General features: G+C 36.8%; 1 protein-coding gene across 2 annotated transcripts in view; it reads left to right on the top strand.

Annotated features, from left to right (window-relative positions):
* Positions 1-3,171: 3,171 nt before the first annotated feature.
* Positions 3,172-21,000, top strand: part of STK17B (serine/threonine kinase 17b) — a 31,886-nt gene continuing 14,057 nt past the window's right edge. The window contains exons 1-3 of one of the 2 annotated variants that reach the window (XM_043577365.1): positions 3,172-3,284; positions 12,413-12,578; positions 19,003-19,215. In XM_043577365.1, the coding sequence (XP_043433300.1) occupies positions 12,457-12,578; positions 19,003-19,215 (335 nt within the window). In that variant the 5' untranslated portion in view covers positions 3,172-3,284; positions 12,413-12,456. Of the gene's footprint in view, positions 3,329-12,412; positions 12,579-19,002; positions 19,216-21,000 lie in introns of both variants that reach the window. The other variant, XM_043577364.1, reaches the window with a different exon arrangement.

Here is a 21,000-nt window from a genome sequence, read left to right as displayed (position 1 = left end):
CTGCAACGGACACGGGAATGCATATATCTTTTAGAGTTGATGTCTTCGTTTTCTTTGGGCAAATATGCAGACGTGGAATTACTGGATATATACTAGTTATATTTCAATTTTTTTGATGAACCGCCATACTCTTCCCTAGTGGCTGCACCAATTTACATTCCTACTTCCAGTGCACGAGTACCCTTTGTTCCACATCCTCACCAACGCTTGTTATTATTAATTTTTTTGTCTTTTTGATAATCACCATTCTGACAGGTATGAGGAGACATCTTATCGTGGTTTTGATTTACACCTCCCTGATGATGAATGATGCTGAGCATCCTTTCATGTACCTGTTGGCCACCTGTATGACTCCTTTGGGAAATGTCTATTCAGTCCTACTTCCCATTTTAAAATCAGATTGTTTGTGTTTTTGCTATGAAGTTGTATGAGCTCTTTATATATTTTGAATGTTAGCACCTTGCCAGATAATGATTTGCAAATATTCTCCCATTTCAGTAGACTGCCTTTTCATTTTGTTGATGGTATAATCTCTTCATCTTAGGTAACACTTACCTATATAATCTCATTTTGCTTTAATTATCTCCTTAAAGGCCTTATCTCCAAATATAGTCACATTCTGAGGTACTGGGGGTTAGGACTTCAACATACGAATTTGGCAGGTACACAGTCAGCCCATATAGTAACTATTATCTTTGGTCAGTATGTGGCATTCGAGGATCAACTTAATGAACTCTGTGGTCAGAGGCAATGACCACAAAATGACCATTAGGTCACAAGAGGATTTCCTACTCAAAGGAATGAGAGCAAGATGTGCACCTTTGACAAGGTTGTGAACGATTTTAGGTAAGTTAGGTTGAATGGAGGGACATATTGACTCCTGAATTTTATTGCAAGGTACAGATAGTATAGTCTGCTCCTCTGCACCAGCAATTCCTTGTTACCTGAACCATAGTTCCTGAGGCCAAGCAACTCGAGTAGAACATCCTTGGCATAATGTGATAAATCCTGGCTGGCAAATCTGACATCAGGCACAAGGGTTAACAATCTATTTAGGGGCATAAGAGAAACACATGGGACGGGTATAATGTGCGCAACATAAGGCAAAGAGGTGATCAAGCTGGGAGTGGAAAGGAGAAATCAGTAAAGATTTCCGATTTCTGGAGAGGATAACCTTCTCAAAGTTGGAAACTGATGAACAGGTGCTGATGAGGACGATGGTGAAAGTCTAGAGCTACGGCAGAGGCTGGAAATGCAAGGTACGCAAAGATCCTCTAGAAGTTGATTGGTTGGAGCCTAGGGCTTGTGAATGCAAGGAGGGTTGATTTAAAGCAGTGATGGAGGGAGAAAGGTCTGCCTCTAGGTGTGAGGTGATGTGGGACTGGCTTTACTGACAAGAGGAGAAGGCAGATTGAGTGTGAGGAGAATAAGAGCTGGCGAATGATCAAATGTTAGACTTGAGGAGGTCTAGCGTTGCACACACACCAAAAATCACCACAATGATGTAGTCCCGAGATTCCCAGAGATTACTGGTTCCAGTGCTGGTACTCAGACCTCTGGGGTACTGCCCCAGTGCTCATAAAAGAAAAGATAGGAACAGTCTTACCGGTTTGTGGACTCTTAGATGATGATAGCTAAAAAGTGCATTTCACCATGCAGCTTTCAGTTAGTTTGCTTGCTTCCATCATAACTGTAGACTTCTTTAGTCAGTTCAGTTGTTAACAAGAAACTAGATGGAAGTATTCTCCAAGCGAGAGGCTTAGAGAATAAGCACATTAAACTGTGATGAGTCAGTTAAGTAACAGCAAACTTCATTAAATGATTATGAGGCATTTTATGCATTTATCTTAAGAAAAATACAGCATGAAGAGCAAAGAAATGGCTTGATCAGAATTTGCTTGGCCTACTGGGATAGAAGAAAACCTCCTCTTTAAGTGTTGACTCGGGGCGCCTGGGTGGCTCAGTCAGTTAAACTTCTGACTTCGGCTCAGGTCATGATCTCATGGTTTGTGGGTTCAAGCCCTGCCTCAGGCTCTGTGCTGAAAGCTCAGAGCCTGGAACCTGCTTCGGATTCTGCGTCTCCTTCTTTCTCTGCCCCTCTCCCACTTCTTCTCTGTGTCTCAAAAATAAATAACGTTAAAAAAAATTTTTTTAAATGTTGACTAAATGTTACAGCATTTCAAAACAGAACTATTCCCCTCCCAATATATTTTCCCAGTAATCTTCGACAATTACTGTAAATATACTCGGCAACCAATCCTACATTATATATATTTTTAAACATTCAATGGTGTCTTGCAGAGAACGTTTAACCTTTTCATTCTCTTCAGGGGATAACAGATCCTGAGTAGGTGCTGTGCGCTTTCATCTTTTCCCTTAGCATCCTATAGGCAAAATCAGCAACTCATCCTAGGGGGACTCTCCTTTACACTGCTCTCAGCTATGCCTCAGGACTCCATTTCCTCAAGCGAACTTTAGTGGTGGCGCTCAGGCTCCATAAAATCCCAAGCGATGCTGATGCCTGCCAAGTTGTAGCAACCTGGGTCTCCACTTGCAGAATGGGTTCAAGCCATAGAAAACATGACTGGGAAGAGTTAGAAAACATGTCTTTGGTAGACACAGAAGTTTGGGAATGACTGAGCAGCTAGGAATAACTTTATTTCTTCCTCTTCCCAGTCTGCAGATATTCACGCCTCGTGGGCTGACCACTCTGAAGGCAGGTAATGGTGCACCCAGTTAGAGTTACAGCCCTGCGCTCAGCCCTGGCAGCGCCTGACTCACCCCTCCCTGGCCGCAATTAGCCCGGCGTCCCCACCTGCTCCGCAGCTCCGCCCAGCCTCTGGCCCGCCCCGCGCGGGCCACACCCTCTCACCGCTCTGGGGCCCCCCCAGCCCCGCAGCACGCGCCACCGGCCGGCGCCCCGCCCCACCCGTCACGTGACAGCCCCGCCCTCCGTGCGCTCTCGGATTGGCTCTCCCGGCCGAGGGGGTGGGTTCTAGCATACAGCCCTGCCCCGCAACGCGGCTGCAGTTTTCAAACCTCAACTGTAATCTCCGGTCACCGTCTCTGCTGCCGTCGCCGGGAGCCACCTCACAGGGAAACAGGTCACTGCTGTTGGCCGTTGTCCAGAAGAGTAAAAGTGGGTCCTGCCACGCTCGGAGCTACCTGGCGCCTCACTGGGCTAGAGCTGGAGAACAAGTCCTGTGGTGGCCACCGGCGTGTGGCGGGACGGGAGCCCCCCTTGGAGGGGGGCAGCCCCGAGAGAACCTCCTGTGGCCCGAGCGGTCAGTGTCTTCCGATTCGCGCGACCGCGGTCCTGCCGCGACTGGTGGGTAGGCTCGGGGCTGCGATTCTGATCCCGTGAACCCGCCCCTTTTACCCTGGATACGGAGACCCCCAAACGTGGGAGGGGTCCCGAGGAGGGATACAGGCAGTTTGGGCAAATTAAGTATCTCCCCAGAACTCCGACCGTCAGCCTAGTGGAGGTGGGTTCGGACTCTGCCTCGCAATAGGTGGTCCGACTGCCCGGGGCCCGTCTCTGCTCTCCGGCCGGAGTCCTGCTTCGCGAGTTCCCTCGGGTTCGGGACGAGGACGGCCGGTGGTCCTCCCAGCCCCCCACTCAGCGTGTCTTGCGTGTGCGCGCGGTCGCCTGGCTCGCCTGGGCTCTCCCGGGTGGCGTCGCGCGGGGGCTCCCTGCGCGACCCGCTCACTCGCGCCCCTTCCACGTTGCGTCGATGTGGTCCTTCCTGTCCCTCCCAAGTTCACAAGCTGTGTTGTGGGCACAGGACGTATTCACCTCTGGACTGGTGGACACGTTCTGCTCACAGCTGCCTTTGGGCTCGAGAAAGTTTGGTGCTCATCTCGTGGGGCATTTTCGGTAACTGCTTGTGAACAGTGTCTTAAAGTCACTGAATGGAGCAGACGAATTGCAGTTGTTTCAGTAATGTTCAGCGATCTGATTTTATTTTGATGCCGTGTAAATCACTTAAGTGTAGACGAGTCATCCTCAAACTATACAACTACGTCATGGTTACAGTGTCGAAGTTTATCCAGCTCTTGGTTTTATTATGTAGGGAAAAGCGCTTCATTTGAATTCCCGTGGAGGGATTAGCAGAGACAAAGTTGAAAGAGACTTTATGGCAGCTGGTAGCTGATAGTTTTCTTCCTCGGTCTGTGATGGGACTAAGAGACACTCGGACGCAAACTTGCAAATTAAAATTAAAAAAATACATTTAAAAATCCAACCAGGTACTGATCAGATTTCAACACTATTAGGTCTGTGTATCACATTCACTGTTTTGCCAACGTAATGTTTACCTCTGGTACCGGTGAAATGCTGAACCTTGGCAGAGATGTTTGATGCGGCGTGGCCCCTTTAAGTTCTCATCTTTGGGAATGTGTGCGCTGAGACAGCGTGGTCTGCAGGGAAGATTGGGCTAGTGGTGGCCTAGGTATGTAACCTGGCAATATAAGCCCACGAGTACAACTTTATTAAAGGAAAATATAATAAGTCAATTTTCTCATGGATATACTATTTTACAGTTTTATAGTGAACCGTCCAGAAGTAAGTTTTTAACAACTTCTAAAGTGTTTGTTTTATAAGTATTAAGCCATTTACCCATAGAACTTTGTATTTTTGAAAAAGTTGTCCATAGAAGCAGTGCTCTAATTTAAGACCTCTCTTCTTCCCTCTTTATCCTTCTGTGAGATGTTTCATTTTTAAAAATTTTTTCTAATATTTTAATAAGCAGAATTAGTATCTGCTTTATTTTTGAGATGCATAACATGCATTTTAGGTCATTTTCTAAATTATGAATCAAAAATTGAAGTGAAATATATTTACATGGCAATATATTTAAGTTTTGAAAGTAAAACTTGTGTAGTCATTTGAAAGTCTTTCTTTTTTGTATGTGGACAGAATGGTTGTAGGTAGTTGCTTTTGGACTCTGAATAGTGAATTACAATTTGGTTAAGATAGAATCAGTTTTTAGGAAAGTCAAGCCTTGACTAATTAGTCACTATGTCAGCACATTAATAACAATTCTGAAAAAGATAAAGGCATTTTATGACATGTTTCTAATCAAACAATTTTATTTTTAAGCTTGCATTTGGCAGTGCTTTACTTGTGTTAAGTAAACATTTAAAAGCTTTGTTTTGAAACTGTTTGATAATTATGAGAGAATATCCTTATCAAAAATTGCCTGTTGTCCTCAAGAGACCCAATTAAAAACCCATGAATCAAGGAAATCAATTGCTGACACTTTCACTAAATCCTAAAATTGTCTCAAAATTGCATGCATATTATATTGTAGTGCATATTTCCTGTATGTAAAATTGGCAGCTAAGAATAGTGCTGCTAGATTGACTGCTTTTAAAAGATTTTGATTGATTCTTGTGTTTTTTAAGAATTCTTTTGCATTCTGTGGCTATTGATTGTATCAGTAGCATTAACAGTCATTTATATACTTCCTTTCCACTTGGAACAACTTTAATGTTTTAGTTGCTATAGTTTTCCGTAATAGTGATGACAAAATTCAAGGATTTTATTTTTAAGTAGCTTATATTCTCTGATAGACTAATATTAAAGGATATTTCTTTGAATATTTCAATTAACAGATGTACTTATAAATTAAGTTACAAAAAAATAAAATTACAAACATATTTTTGTCTAAATATGTTGTGATGTAATTTTCAAGACATATTTTGTTAAATTTTTAAAAATATCTTTTATTTCCCCCTTTTTTCCAATAACATTTAACCCTGAACTTGAATGCTACTTTAAACATCTAAGCTAATCAATTTCTTTCAATATTTGTAGTGTATTTTGGTGCATCCCTGACCCTTTGCAATTTCTCCACCAAAAGAGGGCATAGTTCTACTTTAAGCATTTAACATTTTGATATTAGCAGTGAGATGGTAGTTTCATCTTTAATCCTTAAAGGATCATATTCCATTTTGTATTGTAATGATTACTGAACAAACGGTACTTCAGTGGAACGGTGTGTAAACACAGTACTTTATTTTACAATAGAAACTTAATTTTCCATTTGATGAATGACAAACCCTATGTGTTTGTTGGTCCACTGTATTTCTGTTTACAGCATCTTCCTGTCCTGTTCACATTATAGGGTTTAATTTTTCCTTCTGAAGGTAGAAGAGACAGCCCCGGGCTTTACTGTCATGGCACACAGTCAGGCATGGGGTCGTTACCTGGAACTTCAGCCCTTGGGTAGTATGTGCTTAGACTGGTTGGGCTAGAGTCAGTTAGCTGGCTTCCTTTTGTGATTTCCAAAGGATTAAATTCCTGACTTACACTTCCTATTCAATCTTGAAAAACAAACAAAACAACAAAACCTATTATTAGAATATAGTTAGTAAAAGGAATATAGTCTCTTCCTTGAAATTAAAAATCCTCTTCATCCCTGTCCCTTTACTTCTAATCAGTGGCTTAAAAATGGAATCTTCTGCCATCCTAGCAGAAAGTTCTTACTTTATTTTGATGGACACTAGATAAATAACTCTCTAGTTCCTCTGTGTCCTAGGAAAAACTGGTAGCTATTAAATGCTGACATAGAAAGGAGTTGTTTCCCCATAATCTTGTGCCTTGCATTGTTACCAGTTGCTTTTTGAATTTTCTTCACAATGATGTAGATTGGTCAGTCCTTACCAGGACAAATTTCTGAATTTACTGAATGAGGTAGCTTTTAAAATATTGATATTCTTAGCTGAAATAGGTATTCACATAAAAAAATGTGGCCACTTAGTCTGAAAAGACAGGTAAATACAAAATAAATTGTTGGTATTACAGTATGTGAAAAAATAGTTTTCTCCATTTTTCTAAGCTTTATGGCTATGCTGTTTAGAATTTAAATTCTCTAATAGCAGTTTAGAATATTTCTTATTTTATTTAGCCAAGTATTGATTAAGCAGAGACTAAGCTGCTTGAAGCTCCAATACTATTAATTTCAAGATGGATCTCAAGTTCTGCTAAACCCTTGAAGATCCGAGATGCACCTAAAAATTCTTGTTGCTGTATTTCGTAATTCCTATAATTCAGTTCATCAAACATTAAAAAAGTTACTATCTGGTGCTAGACACCATGATGGGAGTTTAGACTCACAAGTAAATGTTGCTGCCCTTTAGACACTAAAGAGAACTGCAGCCTAACATGTTACTTGTTGAGGTAAAGAGGTCTGTCCGGGGTCCTCCTAGTTCTCCTCTTTGAAGTATAAAGTTCAGGCATTTAGACCAACCTGTGGGTTTTAGGCAAAGCTTCCTGGGGGAGGTGACATTTTGTGTTGAGATATGAAGCATGTGTGAGAAGACTTAGCCTTTTAAGGAGAAGTAGAAAGAATGTTTCAGAGATGTGGAGGCAAAAAAAAAAGTGTGGCAGGAAATGAAACTGGTGTGTACCTGGCCTCAAAAGGCTTTTCTCTGCCATGCGGGAAGGGCTTTAGCTTATCGGTACTGGGTAGCTAATGAAGGGATAAAAGCAGACGATTTAATCCTGTAGATGTTTTCATTTATTGTATATTAAATATTCTATTCTTATAAAGTATTTTTATTGGTAACTTTGAAATGAATATTGTGATGAATATTTTTAAAAATAGAGCTATTTATAGGTTGTTTTACTTCTGATCACATCACATTGCTTTCTCCTTTCAAGTAAGTTAAGGCCCAGGCCAAACCTAACATTTCCTCTGTTACTTCCTTCACTGATCCATATCTGAATTCTTTTTGTAATTATTGTGATGGGAATTAATGAAAGAAAAATATTTGAAAATAAGTTTCAGGTACTGTATAATTGGAAGCTTAATTTTATCTTGCCTCTATTACCCTCTTACTGTTTCTAGTGCTTGACTGTGTCCCTGAACACGTACACACTCACAGTTACCTACTAAGTCCCTTAAGATTTTTTTAATTAGTATAGCCTAATATAGTGTTATGAAATGAATTTCAAATAGATTGGGACATATTGGCAATGTAGAATCAGTTATGTGAATTGTGGTAGAAAATAAGGAAAGGTCTGAGGTTGTTGTTGGAGTTAAAGAGAAATTGGTGGGAAGGCACAGAGACAGAGCTGACTGATAACCTTCATGTACCCAAGGATTAAATCTTACATGATGGGCAACCAGATGTTTGTGGGAGGTTTAGACAAGGGTAACATACATGGTCCACTATATGTAAAATTGGCCAAAGGAGAAGAAATGGAAAAATACCTAGGCTGTGGCAACTGGTTCAAGTGCAGTAAATAGAAGGAAAATGCAGGATGCTATATGTATGCCTTAAGCAGTCTGTAGTATATTAACAATAAGTAGGTAAATGTCAGGTTCTGTCTTCAGAAATGTGCTCGCTTTTTTTTCTGAGACGTAGCTGTGTTCAGAGCTAATCTGAAATGTATCACAATTCAAAAAAAGATTTTTGTATTAACATGTATTTAAAAGAATTGCTGATTGCCCAGTGCTGTTTTCAGCTACATTTATAGTCATAAAAATGCCTGTGGGTACATTCAGCATTATGAATGTGAGGGAAGGAAAAGTTGCTAGGGTAAAAAAATTAAACATAAGACAGTTTCCAGTATTAGGAAATATTATTAAGTAGCTCAATTAATAAGGCCCTAGTTATATTATTATAACCCATATCAATCCTTTTTTAAAAAGGTCATCTCTTTTCTCTTCTAACATAACTAAATAATAGATATAACAAAACTTAATATTTATCTGTATATTTGGATATCACATTTTGGAGTTGTTGGGCAGGGGACCCAGGATAAGTCTAGATTTTCACAAGTGATACTCATAATTAAGGTGTATGTTTTAAGGTTACAAATTGTTTTTCATTATATAGAATTGTATCTATGACATTAATTTAGAATTTGTTAAATTGTCTTTTCTGTCCAGTATTAAACAAGGCATTAATTCTTATTTAGTGCTTACCTTGAATGCTTATATGGTCTCTGCATAAAAGCTGAAATATTATTTGGATAGTGAACACCATCTGCTCTGTATAAATGCAGAGAAAATGCTGAGGCCTTAAAAATTTTGAGCAATTATGTCTCTTGAACCTACAACCAAGTAAGCCCTTAATGTGTGAAGAGATAGATTTTTCTGTTGCAAGTGGGTAAGTTGCTGCATTTAGGGTCTCATCATGTATATTCACAGCAATATTTTTTCTCTAAGGCATTTCCAAAGGCATTTACTAATTTTTGCCTATTATTAAAGTAGTACCTGCTTAGTGTAGATACTTTAAAAGCAGGAAAGTATAAATACTGTCATGATCCCACCACCCAAAGATAGCCACTATTAACATTTTGCCCTAATTTTCCAATCTTCTCTTTGCTTTTTTATTTTTGCCACAAAATTATCATGTATATGCTTTTTGTGTCTTCCTTTTTGCACTTAAGCTTATATGAGTTAAGAATATTCTTTGGAAGCATGGTTTTTGAGTACATATATCTTATTTTTAGGTATATTTAAACATTGTTGGACTTTGGAATTCATTCATTCAATAAGTTTTTTTTTCATTATTATAAATTATATTTCATTGAGGATAAGTCTTTGACTACATCTAAGACCCATATTGACTCAGGAAACTTGAGAGCAAAAAATACGTACTCATAAAATTAGTTCTGTTAGAGTTCTTATGAATACATCACTTTGTAGCTGATATAGCATGAGATAAACATCTTAGATTCTACAGTCTCCCTGAGGTGAACATCAGAGTCAAGAGCCTGTACTCTGTCTCTGTGATTGAATTTGACATGTTCTTATTCTTGTATTTCCCAAGGGATTGATGGACACTGTTGGGAATTTAGCCCAGTTTGTATACATGATACAGTTATATCCCTTCTTTATGTGTATATGTATGTATAGTATAAATATGATCATAAGCAGGCATATTCATAGACTTTGAGATTTAGAAAAAAATTGTAAAAGGCCAAAGATGACCTGAAAAAAAAAATAGATTGAGCATAGAAATTGGTAACCATATTGATTTTTCTGAGAGGAATATATGGCCAATGTAACTGAGTGCTATCAGAACTAAGAAAGTACATAAATAGTTTATCAAAACACAGTAAAAAAAATAAAAAATAAATAAAACAGAATTTTAAGAGTTGAGTGTAAGCTAACTTGGGGTGAGAGATTTGTATATGAAAAGAGTACAAACTACTCAACAGTACCCAGAGACTGTGTAGAGAGTATCTTTAGGTAGAATATTAACAATATTTACTTACTGAACAATCATGATGTACTCTCATGACAAGCACTATACCAGCATCCTACATCATGAATTCATCATATTTTAATTTTAATCTTTAGAGTTCTGTGAGTTCTTCTGAGAGTTCTATTATAATCCATGCTTTAGAAGAAACAGAATTCAAGCTTTCTTCACTGGTAATCAGAGAAATGCAAAGTAAATCACAAGATTTCATTTCCTTTCATCACACTACAATAGCCAAATTTAAAGGCCTGAGTGGGACAAATGTTGGCAAGAAAATGATAAGGTCTCCCACCTAGTGATAGTGGGAATGTAAACTGGGCATGTAAAGAAGGGACCAACTTCAACTGTGTCAGTGATGTTATTTATTTTTATTATATTTATATTTTATATTTATATTTTATATTTATATAATATTATATTATATTTATATAATATTATTATATTATTATTATAAAATATAAATGTTTTATATTTATATTTATATTTATTTTTAATTTAAACAAAATATGGCAAAGCAATAAGATTGAAAAAGTGTTATATTTGTATCCCTTCTTATACATTTGGAAATATATATATATATATATTTTATAAGTAGCTATATTTGTTTCCCACACTGCCATGACAAAGTACTGCAGATTGGGTGACTTAAACAATAAATTTATTCTCCCATAATTTTGGAGAGTAGAAATTTGAGATCACAGTGTTGACAGTATTGGCTTCTCCTTAGATCTTTCTCTGTGGCTTGTAGATGTCCTTTTTCTCCCTGTGTCCTCACATGGTTTTCCCTCTGTTTCTGTGACCTAATCTCTTTTTATAAGGACACTGATCCTGTTGGATTTGGGCCCCCTTAATGACCTCATTTTTAACTCAATTACCTCTATAAAGGCCTTAACTCCAAATACATTCACCTTCTGAGGTGCTGGGGGCTAGGACTTCGGCATGTTAATTTTGAGGGGAGGGACACAATTGGCTCATAACAGTGGTGAAGTTAAATAATTTAGTTAAGATCTCATAGGTGGTATGATGGTTAAGTTGGATTCAGACTCAGATGTGATTCAGTCCAAATGTTATTTTCAGAATGCTACGCTGCTACCCTTAGACCACTAGAGATGTACACCCAAACTAGTTAGGTCTTTGTTTCTCCAAAGACCAACACATTTAGAGAAAGAAAAAATTACTGACTTAAGAATAAAACCACGAAAATATGGAAACTGAAAACACTGAACTCTTATCACACTGCTTTTTAAATTGAATATAGTTGGCATTTGAATTTAGGAAGATAAACAACAGTACATGTCAAGTAGGAAATAAACAGAGGAAAAATGTGGCAGAGAAAGAACAAAAACCCTACGGTGTTATTGAAAGAGGGTGCTAGAAGAATAATACTGGATCTTTTTTTGGTAAACATAGGAGGAAGTCCTAACTATTGTAAAATATATAGTCTGCAATTATATGAATTCAATTAATGTGAAATGGTAGTTTTGTTAAAACTGAATATATGTAAATGTCACAAAGTTGAAGATAAATATGGGTTCAAGATACAGAACTGTAGAATAAGGTTTTATATATGGTCACTCATCTAACAAAATTCTAGAGCTCAGTTCTACCAAAAGAAAAAACTCTTAAGACCTATGAAAGTTTGAATTTAATATTGAAATGTAGGTAGTCTGTGAAATAAGTTCTGTTTCTTGTAGTCATTCAGATGTCAGTAACAAAACTCACAAAATGTGAATTCACCAAAATTGTTTGGCCATGAGAAGTTATATTTAAAATGAGTAGTCATTACCCTGCTGTGTTAAAATCTTGTTTTGTGAAGGTATAACTTCAAAGAATGACAGTTTAAAAATTAAATTGAATGGTTGCTTATATTAAAATTTTATTATAACTATTTTCTAAGAATCAGAGAGGTTTGAGAATTTTTATAGTAGTTTTATTATGAAATAAAGTCAGTAACTTAGTTCAAGTACCATAGAGATGATACCAGTTTGTGTGTGTGCTTTTTGTTTTTCTTCCTTCTGGGTAGAATGTGCTGTTTAAAAATCTTTCTTTTCTTTTTTTGGGGAAGGGAAAGGTTGTGTCTTACAGCTGTATTTAGAGCTATAAAACATAATGTACATCCTGTCTATCTGAGATAACATCTTTTTTTTAATTGCATTTAAGTTATATCCTATATATTCTCTTTTTTAAATAGGTAAAAATAAGTGACTAAAGAAGCATATCTGGGAGTCATCTAACATGTCGAGGAGAAGATTTGATTGTCGCAGTATTTCAGGGTTGTTAACTACAACTCCTCAAACTCCAATGAGAATGGAAAACTTTAATAATTTTTATACACTTACATCTAAAGAGCTGGGAAGGTAAGGAAATTGTGTGATATGTATGCTGTTTAAATTCACATATTGAGGGGCACCTGGGTGGCTCAGTCGGTTGAGCGGCTGACTTCGGCTCAGGTCATGATCTCGTAGTCCGTGAGTTCGAGCCGCGCGTTGGGCTCTGTGCTGACAGCTCAGAGCCTGGAGCCTGTTTCAGATTCTGTGTCTCCCTCTCTCTGACCCTCCCTCATTCATGCTCTGTCTCTCTCTGTCTCAAAAATAAATAAACGTTAAAAAAAAATTAAAAAAAAAATAAATTCACATATTGAATTTTCTGGGTCTGTAGTTTTATAAAATTCACTTGATCATTTTAAAAAATGATTGGAATTCTAGAAAGTCATCATCTCTTCTATTATTATACAGGATCTAGTTTTAACTGACTTGGAAATCAAATCTGTAGAGAGTTAGTGAGCTTGTATGATATATCCCACCTAGCTTAAGAGCCCCTGATAGGAGGTCAGGGTTCTTAATTTGAGGCTGTGCATGGCAACAGATAGCTTAGCATAGTGGACTGTCAAGTCCAAATCTGGGCTCCTCCATTTCCAAACTGTGTGACCTCAATTAAATTTCTGTACCTCTTAGTGCTATAGTTTCCTCATCTGAGAAGTGGGGATGAAGATAATTGTATCTATCTTCTATGGTTGTTATGAGGATTAAATTAGTTAATATTTGTGAAGTAGTAGAATCTTACTAATTTTTGTTAAAATTTTTTAAAATTCCTAGGATATTGTGCTGGGCTACAAAACAAATAAGGAGGGTCTCCTCCTCTTTTTTCCTAAATTAAACAAAAAGAATTAACACATATTTGATGGTATAATTCTGTATGACAAACAATGCATGTTCTATAAGTAAAACCCTGTACTTAACACTAACACTTACTGTTTTGGCCTGATGAGAGTGTAAATTCCTTAAGGCCAAGGGGCAACCTGGGATTCTGCAATTTAGTACTACGATTTTAATATATATGGAAGTTGTAAAAATAGACTAAGATATTTATATGTTCAGCATCTTTGAACTTTAAAGACATTTAGCAGAGTTGAAAGATGGTGATCAGTTTCTGTCTTCGGTTTGATTTTAGTTCTGGAGGTAAATGTTTTGCTTATCTTAAATTAAAATGATTTGCTAAGTCTGTGTTTGTATTGATAGATCTATAGTAAGATAGTATGATTGATTTTTATCTTTGAAAATCTCAGTGTGAAAACAAAAGTTGACTGGACCATGAAAAGTAATTCTGTTCTTGGTGATCTTTTACAGGAAGGGTAACAAGTCCTAGCCTTATCAGTTGTTGGATGCAGTCTTTCTTTTGCAAAATAAGGATGATAATATCTACTTCATTAGACTAAGGACTAAATATGGAAGCATTTTTCATAATTCCTGCCATATTTATTTATTTAATTTTACGTACAAAGTATCTGGGTGTTTTAATGGTGTATTGAAAGATACAGTTTTAAAAATCTTTCAGGATGTTTCCTGGAAGGGGCACCTGGGTGGCTCAATCAGTTGAGTGTCTGACTTCAGCTTAGGTCAGGATCTTGTGGTTTGTGAGTTCGAGCCCATGTCAAGCTCTGTGCTGACAGCTCAGAACCTGGAGCCTGCTTCGGATTCTGTGTCTCCCTCTCTCTCTGCCCCTTCCCCGCTCATGTTCTGTCTCTCTCTCTCTCTCTCTCTCTCTCTCTCTCTCTCTCTCTCTCATAAACATTAAAAAAATTTTCTTAAAGAATGTTTCTAGGAAATTGTTTAGTTCTAAATCTGTAATTATTTCTGTTTGCATTATAACAGGAAGGAGTAAGTTTTACTTTTAGTTGCCTGTATGTCACATCAAATAGTGATAGAATCTTTGCACTGGAAGGACTTTGGTGGTCAGTGGTGGTCTAATACAATTTACGCAGCAATCTTTCCTATACTTTTCCTGACAAGCTGTTTATCCAGCCTTAATTTGAATGCTGCCGTGATGGGGAACTCATTACCTCAGAATGTATCTGTTCCATTTTGTGGGTGCCTCTTAGGCACAGAAGGTTCTATTTTCTACTCTGCTAACATCTACCCAATAGATGTGGTTCATCTTTTGTAGCTGCATGTAAAGTCCTTGTAAAAATTCTTCAGAAATTTGAATATGGCCAAACACTGCCAGTTTCCTTAAATGCTCATATTATGACCTAATTTCCAGACAGCCTTCCTTGATCCAGTTACCTTCTTCTGGACTCCTTGTATTTTTCTTTGTCAGTCTTAAAATGAGGAGGCGTAGAGTGTACACAGTTTGGTCAATATCTTAACATCTAGAATGCTGTAAAGGTTTATTGAGGTAGCTTAAGATTCCATTGGGAGGCTTCTTTCTTTTTTTTTCAACAACCATGTCAAATATGTGTCATACAGCATCATGTAGTATATTAGTAAAAAACACATTAAATTGGAAGTCAGTTGACCTGTCTTTACTGTGGATCTACTTAGTTGTGTGATTTCCTTTTCATTGAGAGGGTGGACTAGATGTCTCCAAGTTTCCTTCTATTGCAAAGATGTTTGGCAACTGCTTTGAGCAGGTAACTGAATATAAAAAGCTTTGAACAGTAAACACAATAAAGGGGATCTTTTCCATTTTTCTAAGTTATATTTTGATCAGTAACTGTACATATATTTATTAAGTTAACTTTGCAAAATAAGGGATATTATGGGGGCTAGAAAGTCTATAAAATACTTTTTCCTTTGAGAGATTTGTAGAACCTAAAATTTGGGGAGGACAGTATTAATAATTACATTGTTTTATAAATGAGGTACTATCATAAATAACAAGCATGAACTTGAATCAGGTGTATTTTTTAACATTCTAGAACAAAAACTCATAATAGCCTCTGATTAAAACAAACTCAGATTGCTAATATCCCATCTTCTAATATCTTTATGAAAGAGACCTAACATTTTTCTTTGAATTGATATGGGCTAATGAGTCAGATGGTAAATTTTGATACTTCTTTTTTTTATTAAAAAAATATGTTTATTTTATTTTTGGGAGAGAGAGCAGGGAGGGGCAAAGAAAGAGAGGAAGACACAGAAACTGAAGCAGGCTCAAAACTCTGCGCTATCAGCACAGAGCCTGACGTGGAGCTCGAACCCAGGAACTATGAGATCATGACCTGAGCCGAAGTGGGAGGTTTAACCAACTGAGCCATCCAGGTGCCCCTTGGTATTTCTAATTAGTAAAACTTGATCAGTTGGAAATCATGGTCTTTCATCTGTCAATAACTTGCTTTAAGTTCTTCCACTATTGCTACTAACTTTAATATCCTATACTAATGCACAATGAAAATTAAGATCAAAATACTGTTTTTCTTGAGGCTTTACATTTTGAACTATGTAAACATAATTCTAGCATGTGGTGTGAACTACAAAAGTCTTTTAAATCAAGTTGATCTTTCTAAATCAACTTTTTAAAATTTAATTTTAAGATGTTAGTGCTGAAGAATTTATTTTCCTTTAGCAGACTAAAAGAAAATATGTAAAAGTTAACAGTTCATTTTAGACTATTCTCAAAAAACTTTGCATTGTTCCTGTTTTTTAACATGTTGGGTATGTTTTTTTCCACCCCTCCCCCAACTGAGGCAAGGTTTCTTAGGACTTCTTGTGGTTAGAAGGGTGAGGCAGATGCAGAAATAAACGTCAGCTTCCTTTGTGGCTCACCCTCCCCCCCTCCTTTCACATTTTATCGTCTATTCTAGAATGCAAAAGGGTAACTACTAGCACTTTTCACTGCTGGTAAATCTAGTCAGCTTTGCCTTTTTAGGTTGTGAATTAAGTATTGTTGTTAAGGGTATTTAATTTTCTTAAATATTTCTGTTAAGTTTGATACAGGAAAATTATGATAAAAGATTATTTTTGTTACTTCTAAACTGCAACTAACATTTTAGAATAGGAAATAAATACTCTTTCCTTCCTAAGTCATCTGATAATTATGGTAAGGATATTTACCTATTTAACAGCATATACATTTATATATATGTAAAATGTTATTGGAATTTCAAATAACTTTTAAAAATATAAATGCTTTAAGTACAGGATATAAACTACAATAGCACAGTGTATGGTATTCTAGTAGGTGCATAGCTCTTGCATTCATTCAACAGATACTTCAGTTGCTGTTATGCATTAGCAAAGTGTACAGTTTATAACAACTGTAGTAATTAGAATGGGACTTTTACCCAGTGGTAAGCACTGACAGGTAAATAAATAAGTACCAGCATCATTTGGTCACTTTTGTACTGGATTGTTTAAAAAAGCCTCATAAGAATACATGAAACAATGAGGTTAAAAAGTGTTACCAGTTAATTTTGCTCTTTGTTCCTGAGAAAATTCTGGCTTATAGATGTAATTACAAAATTGCAGCAGAACTTAATTGTCACAGTTGGTAGTATAAACTATTTTTTTTTTCAGATGGACAATTTTCTTGGCTAACTAGTTTCTGTTTACTTAGTTTTACAAGCTGAATTTCTGTATAAAACTCAAAATTTCCTTTCTGTTTTAGACACACTTTCACTTCTAAATGTGAGTGAGAATTGGCAGAAGTGAGTTGCACTTCTTAAAAAATGATCTTAAAGGGAGGAATTGTTTTGTAGTGATTAGAAGAGAAAGCTAAAAATTCACATTCCATAGTTTAATTCTCGGCACTCCAACTCCATATATGATGTTTCGTGAGTCATTTAATCTTAGTTTGACTTGATTTATCCAGTATAAAATCCATAAAGGGTAGTTTGAAGACAAAGACTGATGACCTTTTTGTATGCTCATTGAAATGCATTGAATTGTATTGCTTTTGCATATGGTGAGAAAGTGCCTTAGTTTAAATTATATATGCCAAATCTTAAATGAAACGTTCTTTCCAAGAATCAGGCTTGTGCATGCAAATTTATTGAGTTGTATGTTTTGATGAATGTAGAAGAGTCAAATTATAGCCTGGTCACTTCTTTTGGCATTGTAGCATACTTTTTCAGCTTGGTTTCCTGTCCTTTTCACTGGAACCAGTTTTGAAGAAATGTGGGAAATAAAGAGTAGGAATCCTTGTCATCCTGGCCCTTGAGAATAGCAAGTAAAATAACAATCAAGCAATTTATTTTGTTCCCCCCTCCCCAACCCCAAATACCAGGTTTTCCTTGCTAAGCACCTGACATGTGTTAGAAGTCAAATTGGAGAAAGAAGAGTTAGGGAACAAAAGTTCTTCTCTGAAGACCCTTTATTTATACTTCATATGTTAGTTTGAGCCTTAGGATATAGGTTCTTAATCTTGGATCCTGTGGACTCAGGTTTAGAAGGTCGATAGATGGGCTTTGAAGTCTGAAAACCCTCTGGAATTATATGTAAAACTTTCTGTTTAAGGGCATGCGTACATTTTTCTGGGTAGGCAGTCAGTTGCCTTTATTAGTTTCTTAAAATAGTCTTACTCAAAATAGCTCTCGATCTTTGGGAAATTAGATTTTGGGCAACTATACACTTAGTATAGTGTAAATTTAAATTTTGGTTGAGATGCTGAGCACTTCCGTTGGAGAGAGCTGAACACCTACTTATTCCTAAAATGATAAACATGAACTTAATGGGTGTATTTGTACTTAGCTATTGATAACTATTAATTTTCTTAGTTGATCATGAAGTGTCTCTGGATACTCTCTGTAGGATACATATAACTCTGTTGTCTGTTACAGGCTTCATAGACTACTGGCCAATATTAAGAGATTTACTGGAAAAACAACTAATAAATTAGTGATAGAAAGTTTCAAAGAGGGGCGCCTGGGTGGCGCAGTCGGTTAAGCATCCGACTTCAGCCAGGTCACGATCTCGCGGTCCGTGAGTTCGAGCCCCGCGTCGGGCTCTGGGCTGATGGCTCAGAGCCTGGAGCCTGTTTCCGATTCTGTGTCTGCCTCTCTCTCTGCCCCTCCCCCGTTCATGCTCTGTCTCTCTCTGTCCCAAAAATAAATAAACGTTGAAAAAAAAAATTAAAAAAAAAAAAAGGTACAGTCTTTGGAAATAGACTAAGATACATATACTCTCTGGGCTCTGCAAAACAATTTCATTGCTATATAGGACTGTTATGATATTTAAACACAAACATTTATAACAAGAGTATGGCATGGAGTTGGAATGCAAATGAGATCTCCCCTACAATGATAATGTATTATATTAACAGTGATGAACAAATACAGTTATGTCTTATCCTGTTTTTACATTTACCATTTTAATTTTTCTGTGATAATAATATAAATTTCATAAAAGTATATGTAGTATTTGATTCAGTTAAGAGAACATAGTTCTCAACTAATGGCATAGTTGTTTGAAAGGATTAATTCTAAATTGGAGTTGTAACTGTGTGTTATGTTAATATTGTTCATTTTGGAAAAGTTAAAATTGACTGTCCTCATTTTCCCCCCAGAGGAAAGTTTGCTGTGGTTAGACAGTGTATATCAAAATCTACTGGCCAAGAATATGCTGCGAAGTTTCTGAAAAAGAGAAGAAGAGGACAGGATTGTCGAGCAGAGATTCTGCACGAGATTGCCGTACTTGAATTGGCAAAATCTTGCCCTCATGTGATTAATCTTCATGAAGTCTATGAAAATACCAGTGAGATCATTTTGATATTGGAGTAGTAAGTATATACTTTAATAAATTTAAATAAATTTGTAGTACTTACTTTAATTGGTGGGATAAAGGTGGCTTGAAATGTTAAGAACAAGAATGATAAAAGTATGACAAGAACTTATAAAGATTTGGGGGCACCTGGGTGGCTCAGTCTGTTGGGTGTCCAACTTTTAATTTCAGCCCAGGTCATGATCTCACAGTTCATGAGATCAAACCCTGCATTGGGCTCTGCACTGACAGAATGGAGCCTGCTTGGGATTCTCTCTTACTGAGTCTCTCTGCCCCTCCCCCACTTGCACACACACATGTGCTTTCTCTCTCTCTCAAAATAAACATTTAGGAAAAAAACTTGTAAAGATTTCTGTTGATAAAATATTAGAGAGACATGGTGTATATTTGAATATTTTCACATATACACAAAAACTAATTAAACAGTACACACAAAAAACCCCAAATGACATCACAATGCTTGAGGAATGTGGTGAAACAAGTATACTTTCATTGCTAATAGCATAGAAAGTCGAAGAGTTTTTGTGCAGAACTACCTGATGGATAAATAGAATTGAAATCATTTATATAATTTATCCATCTATTTGAAAAATACATCCAAGGGAATGACTCATGGAGAATAGAAGGGTGAATTTGCATGAAGGTGAAGGTGTGCTTGTCACATTGTTGAAGAAACACATTTACTTAGTATTGTGTAACTTGTGAAAAACTGTTAGGAATTGTAGCAATAAGAAATAAAATATATCTCTTCCCACAACTCAGTGAAAAGCTGAAAACACCCAAATAGTCAACAATTCATCACATTAAGCATGGGGTAGATCATGGTTAAGCCAACTGGCCGGTTAATTAGTATATTCACACATGTGACTCTAAAATAGTACCTTTATGAGTGACAGTCTGACACATTTATTATATGTATATAAAATGTGTTTGAACATCTACAACACTTGGAAAAGGTTAGCTAAATTTATGTTTAATATGCTTTTAGGGTCTGATAATTTTTTATAGAAGAAATCTATTTTATAATAAACTAAAGAGATTAAGTATTTACTTCAGAAAAAAATGCATTATAAATACAGTAATTCTTTTTAGTGGTTAACCTGCATCATTGCCTTTTTGAATGTAAAAGTATATTATGTAGCCTAGGGGCATCTGGGTGGCTCAGTCTATTAAGCTTCTAACTCTTGATTTTGGTTCAGGTCATGCATGATCCCAGGGTCATGGGCTCAATCCCCGTATTGGGCTCTCTGCTGAGTATGAAGCCTGTATAAGATTTTCTCTCTCTCTCTTCTGTCTCTCTCTCTCTCTCTTCCTCTGCCCCTGTCTCCCACTCATGCTCTTTCTCTGCCTTTCTCTCTCTCTCTAAAATAAAATAATAAAAAACAAGAAGTAATATAGCCTAATTTTAGTATTCAGGTATTTTAAGGATGAAGAAATTTGTTTATATATTTGTAAAAAGTATGTTTTTATACCAGGAAAGTTGATTACCTAGAATCAACTTATAAATATGAAAATGCTTATTTTGCAAAATGTTAAACTGGCAAGTAGTTCATTTAAGAATGAATACTATGGGGGCACCTGGATGGCTCTGTTGGTTGAGCGACTGACTTTGGCTCAGGTCATGATCTCATGGTTCATGGGTTCGAGCCCCGCGTCAGGCTCTGTGCTGACAGCTCAGAGCCTGGAGCCTGCTTCAGATTCTGTGTCTCCCTCTCTCTCTGCCCCTCCCCTGCTCACACTCTGTCTCTCGCACTCTCTCTCTCTCTCTCAAATATAAATAAAT

The sequence above is a fragment of the Prionailurus bengalensis genome, chromosome C1 (genome assembly GCF_016509475.1).
Source record: "Prionailurus bengalensis isolate Pbe53 chromosome C1, Fcat_Pben_1.1_paternal_pri, whole genome shotgun sequence".
NCBI lineage: Eukaryota > Metazoa > Chordata > Mammalia > Carnivora > Felidae > Prionailurus > Prionailurus bengalensis.
This window is presented reverse-complemented; position numbering and strand designations above follow the sequence as displayed.